At 44.5% G+C, this 20,838-nt stretch overlaps 2 protein-coding genes across 10 annotated transcripts in view; both read left to right on the top strand.

The window, feature by feature from the left end:
- LOC127294312 (uncharacterized) overlaps window positions 1-8,601 on the top strand; it is a 37,098-nt gene extending 28,497 nt beyond the window's left edge. Inside the window, exons 1-5 of one of the 9 annotated variants that reach the window (XM_051324097.2) lie at window positions 5,193-5,393; window positions 5,482-5,549; window positions 6,482-6,558; window positions 7,894-8,206; window positions 8,295-8,601. In XM_051324097.2, the coding sequence (XP_051180057.1) occupies window positions 5,541-5,549; window positions 6,482-6,558; window positions 7,894-8,206; window positions 8,295-8,426 (531 nt within the window). In that variant the 5' untranslated portion in view covers window positions 5,193-5,393; window positions 5,482-5,540 and the 3' untranslated portion in view covers window positions 8,427-8,601. Of the gene's footprint in view, window positions 1-5,192; window positions 5,550-6,481; window positions 8,207-8,294 lie in introns of those variants that run through there. The other 8 variants (XR_011742957.1, XM_051324096.2, XR_011742960.1 and 5 more) reach the window with 8 other exon arrangements.
- A 10,905-nt stretch (window positions 8,602-19,506) lies between these two features.
- Window positions 19,507-20,774, top strand: LOC127294311 (probable F-box protein At2g36090). The gene has a single exon (XM_051324095.2). It carries the CDS (start codon window positions 19,598-19,600, stop codon window positions 20,570-20,572), a length of 975 nt encoding a protein of 324 aa, XP_051180055.1. The 5' UTR covers window positions 19,507-19,597; the 3' UTR covers window positions 20,573-20,774.
- The last annotated feature ends 64 nt before the right edge of the window (window positions 20,775-20,838 follow it).

Here is a 20,838-nt window from a genome sequence, read left to right as displayed (position 1 = left end):
CGGTAAGGGTGAGGCTGTTGTTGTTGCTGGTAATGATGGTAGTGATAGTTCTGATGGAGATTGCTTAGCTGTCTTGACTGCATGTGTTTCACGTGATGATGAATGGATTCTTGATACTGCATATTCGTTTCATATTTGCTGTAACAAAGATTGGTTCAGTTCTTATGAGTCTGTGCAGAGTGGTGATTTTGTGCGTGTGGGGAATGACAACCAGTGCAGCATTGTTGGCATTGGTTCTGTTCAGATCAAGACCCATGATGGGATGACACGCACGTTGACAGGAGTGAAACACATAACCTCCATGGCGAGGAATTTGATCTCTTTGAGTACCCTTGATTGTGACAGGTACAAGTACAAAGGTGGGAACAAACTTTTGAAGGTATCATCAGGTTCTCTCATTATTATGATTGGTGATATGAATTCTGCGAAATTATATGTCCTTAGAGGTAGTACTTTGCCTGGTATTGCTGCTGCTGTTAGTTCTGATGAATCTAGTAAGACTAACCTTTGGCATAAGCGTCTTGGACATATGAGTGAGCTTGGCATGGCAGAATTGACAAAGAGAGAGCTAATTGATGGTTGCGATTTAGGTAAGCTTGAGTTCTGTGAGCACTGCATCTTTGGTAAGCATAAAAGAGTAAAATTTAATGCTTCCGTTCATACCACCAAAGGCATTTTAGATTATGTACACGCTGATGTTTGGGGTCCGTCCCGTAGAACTTCTAATGGTGGTGCTAATTACATGCTTACTATTATTGATGATTACTCAAGAAAAGTGTGGCCATATTTTCTGAAACATAAATCTGATGTTTTTAATGCTTTTAAGAAGTGGAAAGTTATGGTAGAAACCCAAACTGAAAAGAAGGTTAAGATACTCCGTACTGACAATGGTATGGAATTTTGTTCAAATGAATTTGATGAGTTTTGCAGCAATGATGGGATGGTAAGACATCATACCATTCCGTACACCCCTCAACAGAATGGCGTGGCTGAACGCATGAATAGGACCATTATTTCGAGGGCTCGCTGCATGTTGGCTAATGCAAAGATGCATAGAGGTTTTTGGGCTGAAGCAGCCTCCACCGCATGTTATCTCATCAAAAGGTCACCTTCTGTTCCACTTGATAAGAAAACTCCAATTGAGGTATGGTCTGGTTCGCCTGCTGATTATTCAGATTTGAGAGTTTTCGGTTGCACTGCTTACGCTCATGTTGATAATGGAAAGTTGGAGCCAAGGGCTGTTAAGTGCATCTTCCTTGGTTATGGTTCAGGAGTTAAGACATATAGATTATGGAATCCTGAAACTAAGAAAATTGTGTTGAGCAGGAATGTCGTTTTTAATGAGGCGGTTATGTTTAATGATAGTCCGTCTACTGATATTTCTGATGCTATTGATTCTCCTGATGTTTCTGATGATGAGCAGCACAGAATTGGTGTGCAGGTGGAGCACGCAAAGGAGAATGGAAATATGGTTCCTGAAACCAACAATGATGATAATGATGTTCCACCTTCACCACCTATTGTTCAGCGACAAGGACGGTCTATTGCTGCTGACCGCCCTAAGAGAGATATTACACCTCCTACCCGATTAATTCAAGAATGTGATATTGTTGATTATGCTTTGAGTTGTGCTGAACAGGTGGAGCATGATATTGAACCAGCTACATATACTGAAGCCACTGCTTCGGTTGATAAAGAGAAGTGGGTAGGTGCGATGCAAGAAGAGATGCAATCGCTTGAGAAGAATGGCACATGGGATGTTGTGCACTTGCCTAAACAAAAGAAGGATGTCCGCTGCAAGTGGATATTTAAAAGAAAGGAAGGTTTGTCTCCTAATGAGCCTCCACGGTTTAAGGCAAGGTTAGTAGCAAAAGGTTTCAGTCAAATTCCAGGTGTTGATTATAATGATGTATTCTCCCCGGTTGTGAAGCATAGTTCTATTCATACTTTCTTTGGTATTGTTGTTATGCATGATCTTGAGCTTGAGCAACTAGATGTAAAGACTGCTTTTCTGCATGGTGAGTTAGAGGAGGAGATATATATGGACCAACCTGAAGGTTATGTTGTGCCTGGTAAGGAGGATCTTGTTTGCAAATTAAAGAGGTCCCTTTATGGTCTGAAACAGTCGCCACGACAGTGGTATAAAAGGTTTGATTCATTTATGCTTACACATGGTTTTGAGAGATCTCAGTATGATAGTTGTGTGTATATCAAGTTTGTTAATGGATCACCTATTTATTTGCTGCTATATGTTGATGATATGTTGATTGCTGCCAAGAGCATGAAAGAGATCACTATTTTAAAGAATCAATTAAGTAGTGAGTTTGAGATGAAGGATCTTGGTCCTGCTAAGAAAATACTAGGCATGGAAATTAAAAGGGACAGAAAGTCTAGTTTGTTGTTTCTTAGTCAGGAAAAGTACATTGAGAAAGTTCTTCATCGTTTTAATATGCATGATGCAAAATCAGTTACTACTCCTATTGCTTCTCATTTCAAGTTGTCAGCTTTGCAATGTCCTAGCTCTGAAGATGATATTGAGTACATGTCTCGAGTTCCCTATTCTAGTGCTGTTGGTTCCTTGATGTATGCCATGGTTTGTTCACGTCCTGATCTGTCATATGCTATGAGTTTGGTCAGTCGATACATGGCTAAGCCTGGTAAAGAACATTGGAAAGCTGTTCAGTGAATTTTCAGGTACCTTCGCGGCACATCAAAAGCTTGCTTGAGATTTGGCAGGATTGGTGAGGGGCTCGCCGGATATGTGGATTCAGATTATGCTGGCGATTTGGATAAGAGAAGGTCCCTCACAGGTTATGTGTTTACTGTTGGTGGATGTGCTGTTAGCTGGAAGACAACTTTGCAGGATGCTGTTGCACAATCTACTACTGAGGCTGAGTACATGGCTATTGCTGAGGCAGGTAAAGAGGCTGTTTGGCTGAAAGGTTTATATGCTGAGCTTTGTGGAGATAATTCTTGCATTAAGTTGTTCAGTGACAGTCAAAGTGCTATTTATCTTACTAAAGATCAGAGAGAGGACAAAGCACATTGATATTAAGTACCACGCAATTAGAGATGTGGTTGCAAAAGGTAAAGTGAAGGTATGCAAGATTAGTACTCATGATAATCCTGCTGATATGATGACTAAGCCTGTCCCTGTGTCCAAGTTTGAGCTTTGCTCAAGCTTGGTTGGTATAACTGTTTAGCCCAAGTGGCTATTGGCGCCAACAAGTGTTTTCTTTGTTGATTCAGGTGATTGTTGAAGTTCATGCTACAAGGAATTTGTCTCAAGATGGAGTTTGTTATTTTGTGATCCAAATTCCAAGAAGAGGCTAACTTCTGACGAGCGGAGCGAGGCCCGTCGCCGGTAGGCTTGGGCCCGTCGCCGGTACGGATCGTTGCCACCGTTTATATATTTTCCCTGTAAGCCGCCGCTAGGGTTTGGGGTCGCATCATTGTACACCCACGGCGTTTGTAAACACCACCGAAATAGTGAAGTTTTGTTGGCTGGCGCCCGTGGTTTTTCCCTTGTGTGTTGCAAGGGTTTTCCACGTTAAAATCTCGTGTCCCCTGCAGTGTTTTACTTTTCGTTCTTCGTTTATTGTGTATCTCGACTTTAACACATACCAAGAACAGATTGGCCCGTTTTGGGTGATGGCACTCGATACATTGCTTAGCAATCTCGAAGATTTTTAGCCGAAATTTCTTGTTGTGTAGGAATCGATAATTATATATACAACTTATAACACATCTTTATCATGGTATATGTAAGTTGCCACTTCTCATTGCACTTTTTTTTACGCGGATTGAGTTTTTTTTTAATGAGTTCGTTGTGTGCCTCATTTGGTGTAGATGCCATGGGGGTGATGTCGCAATACAACTTGTAATTTACAAGGAAAAAATGGCATCCGCAATGTTGACAATTTTTCCCTCAATCGCCCCAATTGCAAAGTAGTGCTCTAAAAAATATTGCTGGAATTTGAACATAATCAGCCCAAGAGTTATTTTATTACTGCCGGGAATTTTAGGGTAGGAGGCTAAACGTGGAACGTACTCTCATGGAGGATGGGGCGCTACAATGAGGAGAACAACAAATATTGTAACTTGCATCAATAGTATTGCACATCCGCTAGTATTTGAAGTAATAATTGCTTTTTTTTTCGAGAATACGTTCTGGAAGATGTATCAATCACATAGAAGAAGAGGCCGATGGCCAATACAACTTCACGCACACCCAAGACAATACATAGCCAAGCGACTTACAACACTCCGCTACAAACGACCCGATGAGAACGACCCGCCTCCAACATCCTACCAAAAGAGGTGAGGAGATGGAGCACAGAGCTACCGAACCGTGTCACGAACCAAGCGAGATACCACCATAGCACGACCGCGACTCCAGGGCAGCCCGGACCAAATGCAACAGTATTTGAAGTAATAATTGCTTAATGAGCATCAAATGCAACAGTATTTGAAGTAATAATTGCTTAATGAGCATCAAATGCAACAATTTACAAGCGAAATGTATCAATCAGATGTATGCGCTGTTGCGTAAAAATTAATTCGAGATTTGGAGTATTACAATTTATTACAATCAAATCAAAAGCACTGCTAGTGGACAGTGGTAGAGTGCATTTGCACCCAAGTCTAAGTACAACATTCTAACACATCGGAGAACAACTAGTGAACCCGCAGAAAGAAGGAAGGCATGGGGAGCATGATCGGATCAGGCGAGGCGTAGAAGTTTGGTCCCGCGAACGCTTCTTGTGCAAATCCCAGAGCAAATCCTTGAGTCGTAGCCTCTTGAGTCTGAGGCAGATTGTCCTTCTCCTCTGGACGAGGCTTCTTGTGCAAATCCCAGCGCTCGGCCGAGCACGCGCGGCTCGGCGGGCGCTTGTTATCGCCGTCCTGCCGGCCGCCACGATCAGTCGTTGGGGATGTCCTGCTCGGAGTCGTGAGCTTCCTCGTATCCCAGCGCTCGACGGAGTCCGAGCGTCCGGGGCTACCGCCGCCGCTGTCCGACGATGACGACGATGTGGCGCTGGCAGCACTGGAAACCTTGTATTTCTTGTTCACGTCCCACCTGTCAACGGAGTCGGCGCGGCTGGGGCTCCTGACGCTCTCGGACGACGACGATATGCATGGCGACATGATGCTCTTGTACTTCTTGGTAGCGTCCCACCTCTGGACGAAAGTGGGCTACAGCCCCCCCTTCCAAAAGTGTAACTAGCATATTATGCATCATTCGTCTTTATTTTCCTATACTCTACCGGTCTGCTTGGTAATCAAACACAGGGGAGCAAGAGGACTTTTCACCCCGCGCTTTCCCATGTCGGCGCAGTGTGTGCTGGTGTCTAGAATGGGGTTCTGATAGGCAGTGCACAGTCTAAAAAGCAGTATGTATTTTTATTTAACCTTGGGGCTTGGGCCATCGTTCCTTGCCAGCTAGTATTAATAGACTGCTCCTCCTATTTTTGCAAATAGAACTACAAGTGGTCAATTTAATTGGAAATCAAGAAGCCGCTGTTGGGCAGGGCTCGATCATGGCCAAAGTATATTTTCTCTCTTACTTGCTACTCCTCCTTCGTGAATAAGTATACTTACTCTTAGCTATTGTCCTAAATTAAAAAAAACTCTATTTTTTTTGAAACATTTAATATTTCACCAACTTCATATAAAAACATCAAAATATGTGACACCAAAATAGTATATTTTGAAGCTACATTTGAAGATGTAGTGATACTAATTTAGTATCATAAATATTGTTATTTTTTCTTAGAAGTTGGTCAAATGTAATTAAAATTTAACTTAGAACAAAAAGTAACATATACTCCTTACTTTTTCGTAGATGGAAGTAGTATGTAAATTCCTACAATCAAGAAAGCAAGTGCATTTTCAATCTTAAATCATATCACGATATTACAATTCAAATTACAGCAAAATTAGCATGAAAAGTTGATTTGGTGATCTTTTTTGGCCCCCTCTTTGTTTTTTGTCACGCTCCGCCACTGCTCACTGTCTTGTAAATTGACTATCGACCCCATGTTCCCCAACTGCTCATGTTCCAACACTTCTCACAGCATACTTTCAGGGTCTGCTAATGAAACATTCGCCACAAAAGGGGTGAAAACAGATTAGTCGATCCCTATATTCTTTGCCCTTAACAATTATAGTTGGATGCAGTACCTTTTCTATATGGCCAAGTCCCATTTGCCTCTGTAACCCCACTATCTTTGATAGTTTGTCATAACATTTTAGGCTTCTTCATTTGATGCATATAACTCATGTATATTGTTCAAAACTTCAACCATTGCCTTGTTGTCGTGCATCATTAGCTCAATCGTTTGCCACTTATTATTGGATGATCCCTATTGACACACCAATAAATTCTTACTGCTTAAATACTTGTTGTGCCATGTGACCTGTGAAGCAGCCGATTGTGATGTGCTTATCATTTTGTCCACCACTTGTGGTTTGGCGGCAGGTGTTTCCAAGAATGGCCAGACCCCTAATCATGCTCTCCTTGCTTTCACAACTGGTGTCAGGTAGATGCTGCACAAGGTATGATTTCAGGAGTGGGTATCTCTGTCTGCTGAGAATGGCCGGAGGGTCAGTTGGTTAGCTCGAGTTGGTGGCTACCCTGCAACCCGAGTTCGAATCTCATCGAATGCGGATTTTGTGGCTCATTTAGCTTCTTCTATAAGAATATGTCCTGGGTGCTAGTGCCCATGGGTCTCTTTTTTTTTGTATCTCTGTCTGCTTTTATATGATGCTTGCTTATTTCAATATTGGAATTTTTTTTTTTTTTGAAATTTAAGAGAGTAGTTCCATTACAAGCTGAGACTTGCAATACTTATCCTGCAGCCATCTATTCCTGCTTGACAGTTTCATAACACAAGCAGTACTTTTTTGCTTTCATGTAAATTCCCATGGAAAAATAGTTGTGAATACTCCTGCATCAATAGGAGCGTCTATAAAACACTTACTTGTAAGGTATAATGCGATTGAGATATGAGATATGAGATAAAAGAAGATCATTCTATTTTGAAAGTGTCTAGCGTCCATGAAAAATAAGCTAAATCTCTATTTGGAGAAGGAAAGACAAGCTAAATCTTTAGCGTTAAATTACTGTTAGATATAATCCTTGAACGCTGCTCTAAAAGTAGCTGAAAATATCTCAAACTTCTAACCTTTCATGGCAATGGCAATACACGTACATTAGATTATCACTTCTAGCAAAATCCTCACACTTGTGCGAGCAAATGAAAGTTCCAGTAAAGTTCTCATGATCTCTTTGAAATAGCAATACCTATCGGACATGAAAGTTCCATGAACCAAACAATGACAATATGCCACAATTTCCGCCGTCTCTTTGAAATCTCATCTTTATTTTGTGCATACCTTTCTCTGTCCCTCCGCCTCTTGTTCTCTTTTGGATCTGCATATACAGCGCAATTTAGTATCTCTCACCATAATTACGTGCTCAACGGTGCGTTTGTTATTAACTACCTTGGATTCGCCCCTTGGTTATATCCTGAAATGGAGTTTGGTTGGAAGATGACATATAGATTACGGGTTTCACTATCCTGCAATTATAGTTGCATTTGAATTTGAATATATTGGAAAGTTGTTTGTAAAGCCCAGTGGCATGAATTGCAAGCATACATGTATCTGACCACATATGCAAACAATTCTCGGACCAAAACTAAATATTGAATCAAGTGTCAAAGGTGTCTTAATCTACAGTAATTGATTTCATTCAAATGCAGACCACTGCATACAGCCAACGTAAGAGTCCCGATTTCATACTTTGGTTGTGAAAGGCTGATCCTGAGTAATGCTGCAACATGTTACAGAAGCAGTCGAACCTGAAGAAGTTCAGTGGTCGAACTGCAGGGAAGAAGTGCAGAGCCTGTCACCGCGTTCAGGGGATGTGCAGGGCAGGCCTCCCGTGCAGGCTTTGGCGGTGCTGTGGCAGTGGGCGGCGCCGGGAGTGCTGCATAGGCGGGCAGCATGCCGCCTGAGTGCTGCAATAGGCGAGCGACGGCTAAGCAGCGAGCGGCGCCGGGATTGCCAATATGAAGGACAGCTATCTGACTGCACCACACATGGTACTACTTGTGCTTATGGGAACTCCCCTGTTGTTTGTAACCATTGTGGTACTCAAATTGTGCATCGTCAAGTGCAAGGACATGCTCATCTCTGCCCCGTATGTCTATCATACCTTGAGTGACTTCTATGTATTTTAAAACTTTTACCTAGCATTAATCATTGTTACCTTTTTGTGTTATTTGCAGGGGCAGCCTCAAATACAACAGACCAGCAGTAGTTTGACTCAGTTAACAGCTGCAACAACCCAGGCTGTCATTCAACATCTGTATGCAGCTAACTCAACAGCATTCCAACATTGTAGTTATGTGACTTTATAAATGGATATAGAAATCTTGTTATGTTATGAAAACGAAATTCTTTGCTTGGTTCCTGTTAGTTGATAGGAGAAACACTAGAGTTTTATTACAAAGGAGGCACTGGCATGTTACATATGAAACTAACTGTGTTCTCAATGTTAGTGTTAATACAAGTGGCTTCTTGGTGTTACCATCAGATGCAGAGCCTACTAGGGATATGCAGCATGATCAACATACCAAGAACAGATTGGCCCGTTTTCGGTGATGGCACTCGATACATTGCTTAGCAATCTCGAAGATTTTTAGCCGAAATTTCTTGTTGTGTAGGAATCGATAATTATACAACTTATAACACATCTTTATCATGGTATATGTAACTTGCCACTTCTCATTGCACTTTTTTTTTTACGCGGATTGAGTTTTTTTTAATGAGTTCGTTGTGTGCCTCATTTGGTGTAGATGCCATGGGGGTGATGTCGCAATACAACTTGTAATTTACAAGGAAAAAATGGCATCCGCAATGTTGACAGTTTTTCCCTCTCAATCGCCCCAATTACAAAGTAGTGCTCTAAAAAAATGTTGCTGGAATTTGAACATAATCAGCCCAGGAGTTATTTTATTACTGCCGGGAATTTTAGGGTAGGAGGCTGAATGTGGAGAACAACAAATATTGTAACTTGCATCAATAGTATTGCACATCTGCTAGTATTTGAAGTAATAATTGCTTTTTTTTTCGAGAATACGTCCTGGAAGACGTATCAATCACATAGAAGAAGAGGCCGATGGACGATACAACTTCACACACACCCAAGACGATACATAGCCAAGTGGCTTACAACATCCCGCTACAAACGACCCGATGAGAACGACCCGCCCCCAACATCATACCAAAAGAGGTGAGGAGATGGAGCACGTAGCCATCGAACCGCGTCACGAACCAAGCGAGATACCACCATAGCACGAGCGCGACTCGAAGGCAGCCCGGACCAAATGCAACAGTATTTGAAGTAATAATTGCTTAATGAGCATCAAATGCAACCGTATTTGAAGTAATAAATAATTGCTTAATGAGCATCAAATGCAACAATTTACAAGCAAAATGTATCAATCAGATGTATGCGCTGTTGCGTAAAAATTAATTCGAGATTTGAGTCGTAGCCTCTTGAGTCTGAGGCAGATTGTCCTTCTCCTCTGGACGAGGCTTCTTGTGCAAATCCCAGCGCTCGGCCGAGCACGCGCGGCTCGGCGGGCGCTTGTTATCGCCGTCCTGCCGGCCGCCACGATCAGTCGTTGGGGACGTCCTGCTCGGAGTCGTGAGCTTCCTCGTATCCCAGCGCTCGACGGAGTCCGCGCGTCCGGGGCTACCGCCGCCGCTGTCCACGATGACGACGATGCGGCGCTGGCAGCACTGGAAACCTTGTATTTCTTGTTCACGTCCCACCTGTCAACGGAGTCGGCGCGGCTGGGGCTCCTTACGCTCTCGGACAACGACGATATGCATGGCGACATGATGCTCTTGTACTTCTTGGTAGCGTCCCACCTCTGGACGAAGTCGGCGCGGCCGGGCATGGCTGAAAGCGCCAGCAGCGCAGCGACGACGGACGGCGTCGGCAGCAGCGGAAGCATCTTGCTCCTGGGCGGTGTCGGGAGGATTGGTACCATCTCGGTTCTCGGTGGCGTCGGGAGCAGCGGCGGAAGGAGAGAAGCTACCGCCATTGCCATAGATGCTTGCAGATCAGCCGTTAAGGGCGAGGAACTAATTGATTGATCGGCTAGCTACGGCAAGCGCTTGGTCAATCGGAGACGAGGGAAACCAGGGAATTGATGGCTCCATGTGGAACGCTGTCGAGAGCATGTTATACTACTGGGCGCGGATCCTCTGCAGTTCTATTACTACTGTACGCCTAAAGTACTTGTGATAATCAGCCGTCAAATTCAATCCAACGGGCCTCCTCCCATTGCTCACTACACACAGAAATAGGAACAAAACTAGGCGCCAATTTGTGTCTGCTAGTTGCGGGACTTGCAGGGGGCAGCACTTGCAACCACACTGCACTTACAAGACCGGCACCGGCGGCCGACGATAGACTCGCTCGACGCGGCCGACGTCACCGGCCGGCCGAACGTGCAGCCTACACTGGTTTCCGGCCTGGACTTGCAAATATTCTGTGTGCAACGCGAGGCCTGTTGGATTGAATTGACGGCTGATTTTCACAAGTACTGTACGCCTATACAGTAGTAACAGAACTGTAGAGGATCCACGCCCACAAGCAGTTGGGATACGGCCCGAAACTGAGTGAAGGCCTAACAAGAATCCCATCCCCTACTCACCCCTGGCCCAACCCAAGACCATCATTCTTCTCTTTATTTTTTCGCGTCACAGTCTCACAGAGAGGAGGAGAGAGCGATTACTATACACCGCCCGTTGCGGCGCTCAAGGGACGCGCCGCACACTCGTTTGACGTATGGGCCTGGCTCAACAAGCTCGCGGGCACGGTTTTTCCTGTTTTGCAGGTTTTTCGGGTGGTTTTCTGGGCAGTTTTCCAGCTTTGGTCGGTTTTCTGATGTTTTTTTTGTCTGTTTCACTCACTTTTCTATTTCTCGGCGGTTTACTTTTTTTATTTTCTTTTCCTTTTTTGTTTTCCTTTTTCTTCTATAACTTTTTAAAAATGCTTAGATTTTTAAAATGTTGAGATTGCACCATTTTAAAGATTTTAAAATTTTCATATTTTAAAAATATTTCATATTTAGAAAATACAGTTTTCCAAAAATGTTCAATTTTTTAAAAATGTTTAGATATAAAAAAATATTAAACCAAGTTTAGAATTTGGAAATATTTTTAATTTGTAAAGTGTACAGATTTATTAAATATATTCATATTTTTAAAATGGTTAGATTTAAGAATTGCAAAGTATTTAATTTTTGAAAATAGTACACCATTGAAAATATGGATATTTTGAAAATCGGAAAGTTTTAAAAACAAAACAGAAATGGAAAAAAGAATAAGAAAAAACAAAAATCCAAAACGAAAAATATAGTAGTTGGGCAGGCCCAACAGATGCTGAAGGCGGTGTTTAGGAGCTCCCACCTGCACCCTGGAGTGAGATTCTACTACTATGGGCTTGCCTAGTTGGTCGACACAGAGGGATGGCAAAGGAAAATCTTATATGCCGCACGTTGCAACACCGTACGTCCGCCTTGTATACCCGACCTCCTCCCTCCCGTGTTGCATATGGGCCGGCCCACTATCACCGCCGCTAGCAACGAAGGAAGACTCATCGATGATGGGGTCTACATGAAACAAGATAAAGACTTACGGGTTGGCTATGATGCCTCGACGAGGTGATACCAAGTCCTCACCGGAGACGGAGACGAGCTCCTGGCCGCGGTAGCGTCGGCAAAGGCGAGGAAGAAATCTTAGGTTTGTGTGTGCGGGTGGGGTCTCGCATGCGACCAAACTTAGGATTACGGGTGGGGTCCCACCAATGCCAGAGGAAAGGGGGAAAGGAGAGTTTAGGGGGAATGGTCGGCCAAGGGGTGGCAGACTGGTGGAGGCGGCTTAGGCAAGTCGGGTGGCTAGGCGTCGTCGTAATCATGCTGACCGCGGGTGGTGGGAAACGGCGGTGAGGCCGACGCCGATAGGGGTGGGGGTACCGTGACACCGGTTGCATGTGGGGGGAGATGGCGATGAGGCCGATGTCAGCGGGCGGGCCGAGAGCGAATGCATATGCTTCGATGGCAACGCTCAAGAATAGGAAGGAGAAGAGAGCAGAGAGGTTGGGACGTGCCATGGATGAAGAAGACGACCTCGTGCGTTGATGGCCCCTGATGGGCCTGACCCATTAGTGGTTCGTTGAGGCGGCGTGGGCGTCGGGCGCTGCTAAATGCGGCATATAGTAGCCCTGGAATAAAGGTTGGAATGGGCATGAAGAAGGCATCAAACCGAACTAAACTAAACTAAACATGTCTTCTCTAATCTAGCTTCTTTTCATATTTTCTGAATCTCACGTTCGGCTATCGTGGGTTATAACGGGATATAATATGTGGTATCTAGAGCAAGGTTCCTTCAACAATTTATTAGGAATTTCCTCCACAAAAACCCCACGCCGTGTTTCATGCAAAAACAAAATGTGGAATTTGTGAAGTGGTATCTCTATTTTATTTATTTTGTATTTTTGGCAAAATTGATATCGCTCTAATCCATAATAAGTGGCCGTGGTTTTAATTGAAAATTAAATTAAAATCACGATATTTATTATAGCTCGTGGAGTGACTGTCACCGGTCATAGTACTAAGACTTGTGCTGTCGATCGATCATGGAATTCTAAGATTCCAGTCTTCAAGGTGTAAGACTTTGCTTTGGATGAATTTGAGTATGCGTGAACTAGCTAGCGACTGTGTGGTGTGATGCTTTTTTTTCAGAAAAAGGAAAATTTGGCTGGCAGATTCAGAACTCGGACGCCCCGCGAGACATGCGTGCAGCTGAATTCAGTGGACAGGCCCTTCAACAATCCGCGCCGCACGACAGTGGCGCAGACGCGTGGCGAACGAGCGGTCGTCCACGCGCATGGGAAAGACGACCGTGGCATCGCCGTGCGTACGTACGTAGGTGCCGATAACGAGGCGGCGGCGCACAAGCAAAAGGAGTGTCAACGGAAACGGAGCACGGCGGAAGAGACTGCGCCAACCTGACGGCCCAACGACCGCTCCACCAACTCCAAGGATAACACGATGACGAATGGTATGACATCTCCACGCCGAACCTGCCCAGAGAGGTTTCGGAAGACATCAATCATTGGATCGGCGGCTAATGTTGCAGCAGGTTGTTGTTTAGCACTCCCTCCCTTGCTTGCCTCTCTTGCCGCCGGCTCCGGCCGCGGTGACAGCGAAGCCCGCTCCCAAAGGGACAGGGTCCTCCGGCGGTCCTACGTGGGCAGCGGAGTGCGTGATCTCAGGCAGCAGCCCTGGAGGATCTTAGCGGTGGCGGTCGTCGTGGTTGTGGTGTGGAGGACGGCGCAGCGGCCGGAGTTGGAGGTGGTGCACCAGGCTGCTCGTCGGCTGGGTGCAGGCTCGCACTGTGTGTCGGTCGTCTAGCGTGAGCTCAGTGGCCTGCGACGCCAACCGGCCATGGCTTCCTCCTCGATGGTGTGCTGGTGTACAATGAGGAGCTCTTCGTCCTCGATCCTGTGATGTCTGCGCGTTGTTGCTTCGGATTCGAGCATGGAGGGGCTCTCTTGCCTGCAATTCTGAAGAGCGTGTTGTGGTGCCTACGTTCTGAATAAAGGTGGTTTGTCCCTCCTGTTCTTGGAGCGCTAAGCCGTCGATCTGGTTCATGAAGGCTTCCTTGATTTGGACGCTGATGAGATCCGATCTTTCTCTCGGAGATTTCCGTTGTTTGGCACACGGTGCCACTGGAGATAAACATCGGAATCGATCCGGTTGTGCACGCCGTCTTCAGTGAGCGAGGCTTAATGAGGGCATGGCGTGATGTTTTACTTTTTTATCGGTGCCATGAGATATGTTTAAATATAGATTTTCATGAAATTAACAAAGGTGGAAAAAGTTATGGTGGCTGCGATCGAAGGTTTGTAATGGCGGAGAGGTGTATTGGTTGCCATGAAAACTAGACGACGTAGGTTATTCTGTGTGTCAAGTGTTTAGCGACTTGCAGCAACCTTAACGAAGAGTGGGTGGCAGCACACGTGTACTACATTTTTGGTGGTGCTCCTCGGGTACCGAGTTACGATTTCTAGGGTGAAAAACCCAAGGTTTGCCCTGTTATAAAAGTGACAAGCAAATAACGAAGAACGAAACAAGAATACACGCAGGGAACACAAGATTTAACGTGGAAAACCCATTCCAGCACAGAAGGGAAAAAAACCACGGGCGCCAGCCAGCAAAACTTCACTATATCGGGAGGTGTTTACAAACGCCGTGGGTTATCTTATAATCTGATAAGCCCTAGCCGGCGGCTTACAAGATGTATATATAGGCGGTGCCAACGATCCATACCGTACCGCGGGGGGCTGCGGCCCCCCCCCCCCCCCCCCCGCAGGCGTCCCTGTAGGGCACGACGTATGGGCGACGGGCCTCGCTCCTCTCGTCAGAAGTTAGCCTCCCTTTAGTATATGAATTTGGATCACAATACAACATGCCCTTTTTTTATTGTACCTGGCAATAGCTTTAAGCATTGTTTTGGAAATTAGGACTTTTTCCGGGGTGAAAACCCAAGATATTCGATCGGACGACCACAACGGTTATACGGAGTACATTGTTTTCTTTTTCAAGGGAATCTATTTTGTATTCAAGGTTTTGCATTCGGTGCTGGTTAGAGTGTTGTTGTTGAGAGTGTTTCATCACTGCGGCGGAATCTTTGTTTTCTTTTTTCTCTCCTCTTTATTTTCTTCTTGGTTGCATGCATTTTTTGAAGTCTTTGGAGGGCATGTTGGGTGCAAAGGCCCGGTCTAATTAACATTTTCACGATATTGATGAAACAATCTAGATGAGTTTTAATGTGTACATACATATAAATTTACATAAAGCTAAGATATCTTTTTCAGAACGAATGGAGTACAAGATTTTGTCATGTCTCTTTTTATACGCCGTGCACCTAGCCTAGTGAGGCAAGGTTCATCCTGATGTTGTTTGGTTGTCTCATGATCCGAGACAAATAAAAACTTAATACCTGTTACAGATTTAGGTAAATATAAATTATAATTTGTCTAAGTTTATATAGAACCTGTGACTATTCTTCAAGGCCAAAAGAAGTGATTAAATATGTACCCCGCCAAAATAGTACTGTACTAAATTGATAGTGGTCTTGCTCTAGCACTAACGGTTTTGTTGCGTGCTTGCTTGGGAAAAGGTTCTCGAATAGTCCTAGTCCTGACCTTCTAGAAGTACTCATCGTTGTTTATTGAAGCATTTCGCTTCTACTACCTCCATTTTAAGGAATAAGGCGTCCTCTTTTTACGTGTTTTTTATTTGATTAAAAAATACTTTAAATATATAAAGATTATTTGTATGAATTAGTATCATTAGAAAGTGCTTTTCAGTACGAATCCAACGGTGCTAATTACATATAATAAAATTAAAATTTTATTGCTTAATTTTTATGGTCAAAGTTCGTCTTAAAATACGCGTGCGTCTTATTCCTTAAAAAGGAGGTAGTAATGATTTTATAATCATGACCAACTTCTTCCCTCTGACTTGTTCAGTGCATTCATGCTCTTATGCATACTTTCCGTCAAACTTTGAGATAAGCCAGTAAATACGGAGTACTATTTAAAATAGTTTCTCCGGCACAGTCGTGAATTTAGATACAATGTAGGCTAAAACATATCTAGGTTTATTAAACATGCATGTGACAAGTATTTAGGATAAACTACATTTTTTTGTTTGGCAAATGATCCCAAGATATGATTTATATATACGGCCATAGCTGTCTAAGGGGGTGTTTGTTGTGGCTTTTTTTGGCTTTTGGCTTTGGCAAAAGCCACCAAAAGCACCTAAATAGGTGCTTTTTTTGGCTTTTGGATTTTGGAAGCCAAAAGAATAGGATCTTTGTTTTTGGCTTCCAAAATCCAAAAGCCAAAAAAGCACCTATTTAGGTGCTTTTGGTGGATTTTGCCAAAGCCAAAAGCCAAAAAAAGCCACAACAAACACCCCCTAAGTTTGTACTGGTATCAAATATAGAATGAAAAGAGGACAATCGCAAATTGACAAGAACCTACATATGTCATGTCACTGATGACCGATGATTGTACTAGTACCTTAATTTATTTTTCCCCTCAATCATCAACTTGTAGCACGATCCCGTGGCAGCAAAAAAGAAAAGGCAGCATGACATGCCATTGTACAGAGGACAGGCAAAATACATACGTGCAGCTGTAGACGAAACCAACTCGACCGAACCCTACCTTTTCAGCACAGTATATATAGCTGTCGACGTCTGCGTGATTAATTATCATCGTTTTTGGGGCAGGTTCACGGCACGATCGGATATACAACAGTTCCATGTCGAGCTCATACGTATGTATGCAAAAGCCAGGTTTTGATGAGAAAAAGTGATCGACGGCGACGGATTTCAGTTAGCGTGCAGAGTACGTATATAGACGCAGATCTCCGGTTCAAAACTGTACAAAATTTATACTGCGAGCACATATTCAGAGTGGAGAACTGTTATGGCTTCAGAACTGGCCAGCTCCGACATGACGGGAGCACCGTGTACATAGTAGGCAAATCGTTGGGTGCAATGCATGTATCAAACTGCAGCACCGATCAGCGTTACTGCTTTAACAGTGTGTGAATATTTAGATGCATCTCCCCGGCTGGTGAAATTGTTAAGTCGAGAGAATTTGAATGGAGAAATACACCAGAAATGAATTGCAGCAAGGAAAAAGGCAAGAAAAAGTTTGTTGTATCCCACAATTGTCCCTGTCAAAGGGACCATGCATGCATGAAGTCTCGAAAAGGTTCATGCCCTTTATTTCTCTCACTTCTTTTTCAGGAATCGTGTTTAGTTAGGTATCCTTGTCTTATACTGCTTTTGTCCTAAAATGTAAGGCCCGATTTTTTCCGCAAGATCTTTGATGCATAACATTAACCACTAATATATTTTAAAATATATGGATTGAGAATATATAAATGGTATCGCTGTATTCGTCTTGCAATTCTATTTCACTTTACAAAAATGTATACAAATTTTGTGCACATGTCGTGAGTATAAATCATAATCAGAGTATTTTAAAACGGGGGGAGCATTGATCAAGTGGGAAACACTATACTATCAAGCAACATTTGCGGTGATTGTGAATTTGTGATATAGGGGTGGCCATGAGTGTAGATCTCGTTTGGAGCATGGGCGACATGGAGTCCTTTTTTAAGGAAAAGTTTCAAAAAAATCCTAGAAAAAATTCTAGATGTAGAAAATAATGTAATTTACCAACATGAGAAAAATATCAACTTGAATGACCAAGTATTTTGGGCTGCACAAATATGAAAAAATCTGACATCTCGAGTAGTGTGAAGAGTGCAAATTTTCAAGCCTCCGATGTCTGTCATATTTTTTCAATTTTGTTAAGCCCGGTATTTTGGGTTCAGATTTTAAATGTTGGTAGAGTATATCTACATGTAGAATTATTTCTTGTAATTTTTATAAAAACTTAAAAATCATGTTTTCAAAATTTGGGAAAACAAAGGGCTTCATGTCACCCGAGCTCACAAGTGAACTTTCGCGCCGACTTGGGCTATTGAGCCGAAAAATCAAAAGTAATCCTAGGTGCATATGCACCCGATATGTACAAAAAAAAAGTTAAAAGAATATAAATTTTTCACATGTAGAGAAACACGTTCTATGTGTGCACGTAAAGTTTCCATAAAATCGATAATTTTTGTACCCTTTGCAAAAAGAGAAAAAAAAGTCTCGAGAAATAAACTATTTTAGCACCAAAAAGGTGTCTTTTTTACATAGGGCACAAAACATGTTAGTTTTTGCTGAAATAATTTTGTGAGCATGTAACATGTAAGATATACACGAGACATTTTCTTCTATATTTTTTTTAACATTTATAAATATGCTCAAAATGCATTTCAAAGAAAGAGTGCATAGGCACCTAGGTGCAGAAATACCATGTCCCTATTGAACAAAACTACAAGTTACTTATGTCAGACGATTAACCTTTTGTTAGGAGAGACGTTTTGGCTCCGTGTTTTTAAAGATAGAAAAATCACGTGGATACACACGTGCTACCTATATTTGCGGGGATTTTTGCTAGATAATATAGTACATTGGACTGTATTGTACACAAAAATCATAAAAGTAATTTGTACTTCCACCATTTTTGTCTTTTCCATGCAGATCACACATGAGAAACATTTCGATGGAAATTTGTTTGTACATACTAGACAAATATGTGTACTTGTATGTTTACTTTGAACTTTTAAAATGCTAAGGAAAAAATTAAATGAGATCTCGTGTGCGCAGGACGTAAAGTTTTCATCATAAGCCATGGTTATTGCTCTGTGTGTTGGTCCTTTGGTCCGTCTATTTCCGATAACAAGTTTTACTATGACAAGCTTTCCAGGGCTCCGGCGATGAATGGGCGAGCATGACATCGCATCTTCGACTCGTGCTAATGTTTGCATCTGCCGCTGGATGTTCCGAGTATCTAGTTATAATCTGTACTCCCTCTTTGCCAAGATGTAGTGCATATAAGTATTTTTTTAAGTCAAATGAAATAAATTTTGATCGAGTATATAGCAAAAGACATCAACATCTAGAATACCTATTCAGTACCATTAGATTCCTCGTTATTTTCATATGGTATATATTGGTTATTGTAGATGTATATAATTTTCTCGAAAAATTTAATCAAACTTAACATCGTTTAACTTTAAAAAAAAAAATTATATGCACTGCATTATGCCAAGGTGGGAGTATTACTTATTAAGTTATTTGTGCTACCGTTGATGATTATTAATAGATTGGTGACAAATAAAGAGACCAAGCAAAGGGAAGAAGGCGAATTTTCTGAACACGTACGTTTCAACACAAAAAAAGATGCTCGTGGGGGGAAGGACCCTCGTTGTCAACCCTTTACCTACGGTAGAGCCGTCGAATTTTTGCCATTTTTAACACGTTGAGCTACAGCCTGCAGACGACAGGTCCTGCAACGGCAACGCCCAGCCCAAGCCGCCATGCCTCGTCTCCCCACTCCAGTCTTCTTGTTCTACTTTGATTTCTCCTTTTTTATTTAGGATCGTTAGATGCGGTACGTGTGACGTGTCGACTCAATCCCACATCATCACCCCCAAGACTAGAAGCACCTCCAATTTTCTATTTAGCAGGTGGAATCCCTTGGCCGACACGTCGGTCCAACGAGCTACAACGGCCCATTTGTCAGTAACACAGAAACAGTTTGCACGAACATTTCATATCTTTATAATTCGGGGGCTTTGCTTTGGGGCAACGCAAGCGAGTTCAGAGTTGATCAGTCGATAGAACCTATCCCTTTCAGACCGCGATCACTCACCTTCAGCTCCACATAGTATATATATAAAGTTATATATATATAAACATACATACATAGACAAAGTACATCATCATCATCTTAACCAACTCACAGCCCGCACAACGGAACGAATTGCACCGGTGCGGCGAGCTTGCGTCGACCAGCCATCTTCAGGGGAACATGACGGACCGCGAGTTTTCTCCGGCGTGCGGCGGCCACGCGGAGACGGGCATCGACGACCTCCCGCTGGACGTGCTCTCCCTCGTGCTCCGCCGGCTCGACGGCGCGTCCCTGGCCGCGCTCGGCTGCGCCAGCTCCGGCTTCCACGGCCTCGCCGCCGACGCCGACACGTGGCGCGGCCTCTGCCTCGCTCTCTGGCCGTCGGTCGCCAGCGTCCCCCTTGAACCAGCCTGCTGCCGCGGCGGCAGCGATGGCTTCCACAGCCACAGGGCGCTCTTCGCCGACGCGTTCCCGTTCCCGGCGACGCCGACGGCGACGACACCAGCGGCGACGGCAGCGGCGCCTGCCCTGCCCAGCCGCCTCGTGTCGGCCGTGGACCTGCACCACAGGGGGGTCTGCATCATGTCGCGCGTGGTGGACACGGACGCCTCCACGCCGTGGTTCCTCGGCTCGCCGTTCCGCGTCGACGCGCTCCTGCAGGAGGGCTTCACGGCGCCGTCGCAGATCGCGCCGGCGGAGCTCGCGCTCAGCTGGGTGCTGCTCGACCCGGCGTCCGGCCGCGCCGTCAACGCGTCCAGCCGCCGCCCCGTGTCCGTTGACCGGAGCTGGCTCACGGGGGAGACGGTGGCGCGCTTCACCGTCGTGCTCGGCGGCGTCGCGCTGGACGCCGCCGTCACCTGCGACGACCGCTACGGCCACGTCCGGGAGGTCAGCCTGTGCGTCGAGGACGCCGACGGCGGCGGGGTCAGCGGGCGGGACGGGCTGGCAGCGCTCGCCGCCGCCATGGCCGCCCCGAGGCGGGGCCGGGGCGCGGAGGCGGAGGCACGGGCGGCGCGCCGGTACGCCGAGTTCGTCAAGGGGAAGAGCGCGCGGAAGGAGTGGAAGGCCAGGCGCGAGGGCCTCGTTGACCTCTGCTGCTCCGGCGTCGGCGCGGCGGCGTTCGTCGGCTTCCTCGTCATGCTCACGTGCCGCTGAGGCGGTGACCGTGAGTACCAGCACGGGTTTTGCTCCGTGCAAGCAAGCAATGTGAATAGGTTCGTTGCAAGTCGCTGCCACAGTGTAAATGTGTAGAGCTTAGACCCAAGATTATCCTTTTTCGTACTAGAAGTTCGGATAGTGTAACTAGAGAAGATACTCGTTGACAGTTGAGAACTATAGAATCTACATTTGTGCATTATTCTTCCGGCCTCACTTTCATTGCTCATCTTTTGGTAACACTTGACAGTTAGTCAGTTGCTTGA

This window comes from Lolium perenne, chromosome 4 (genome assembly GCF_019359855.2).
Source record: "Lolium perenne isolate Kyuss_39 chromosome 4, Kyuss_2.0, whole genome shotgun sequence".
Lineage (NCBI taxonomy): Eukaryota > Viridiplantae > Streptophyta > Magnoliopsida > Poales > Poaceae > Lolium > Lolium perenne.
Note: the sequence above shows the minus strand (reverse complement) of the source record. Positions and strands in the feature narration are given on the sequence as shown.

What these genes read in the sequence shown, in the direction of transcription:
- LOC127294311 (XM_051324095.2), top strand. Translation starts at nt 19,598, where the DNA reads ATGACGGACCGCGAGTTTTCTCCGGCGTGCGGCGGCCACGCGGAGACG.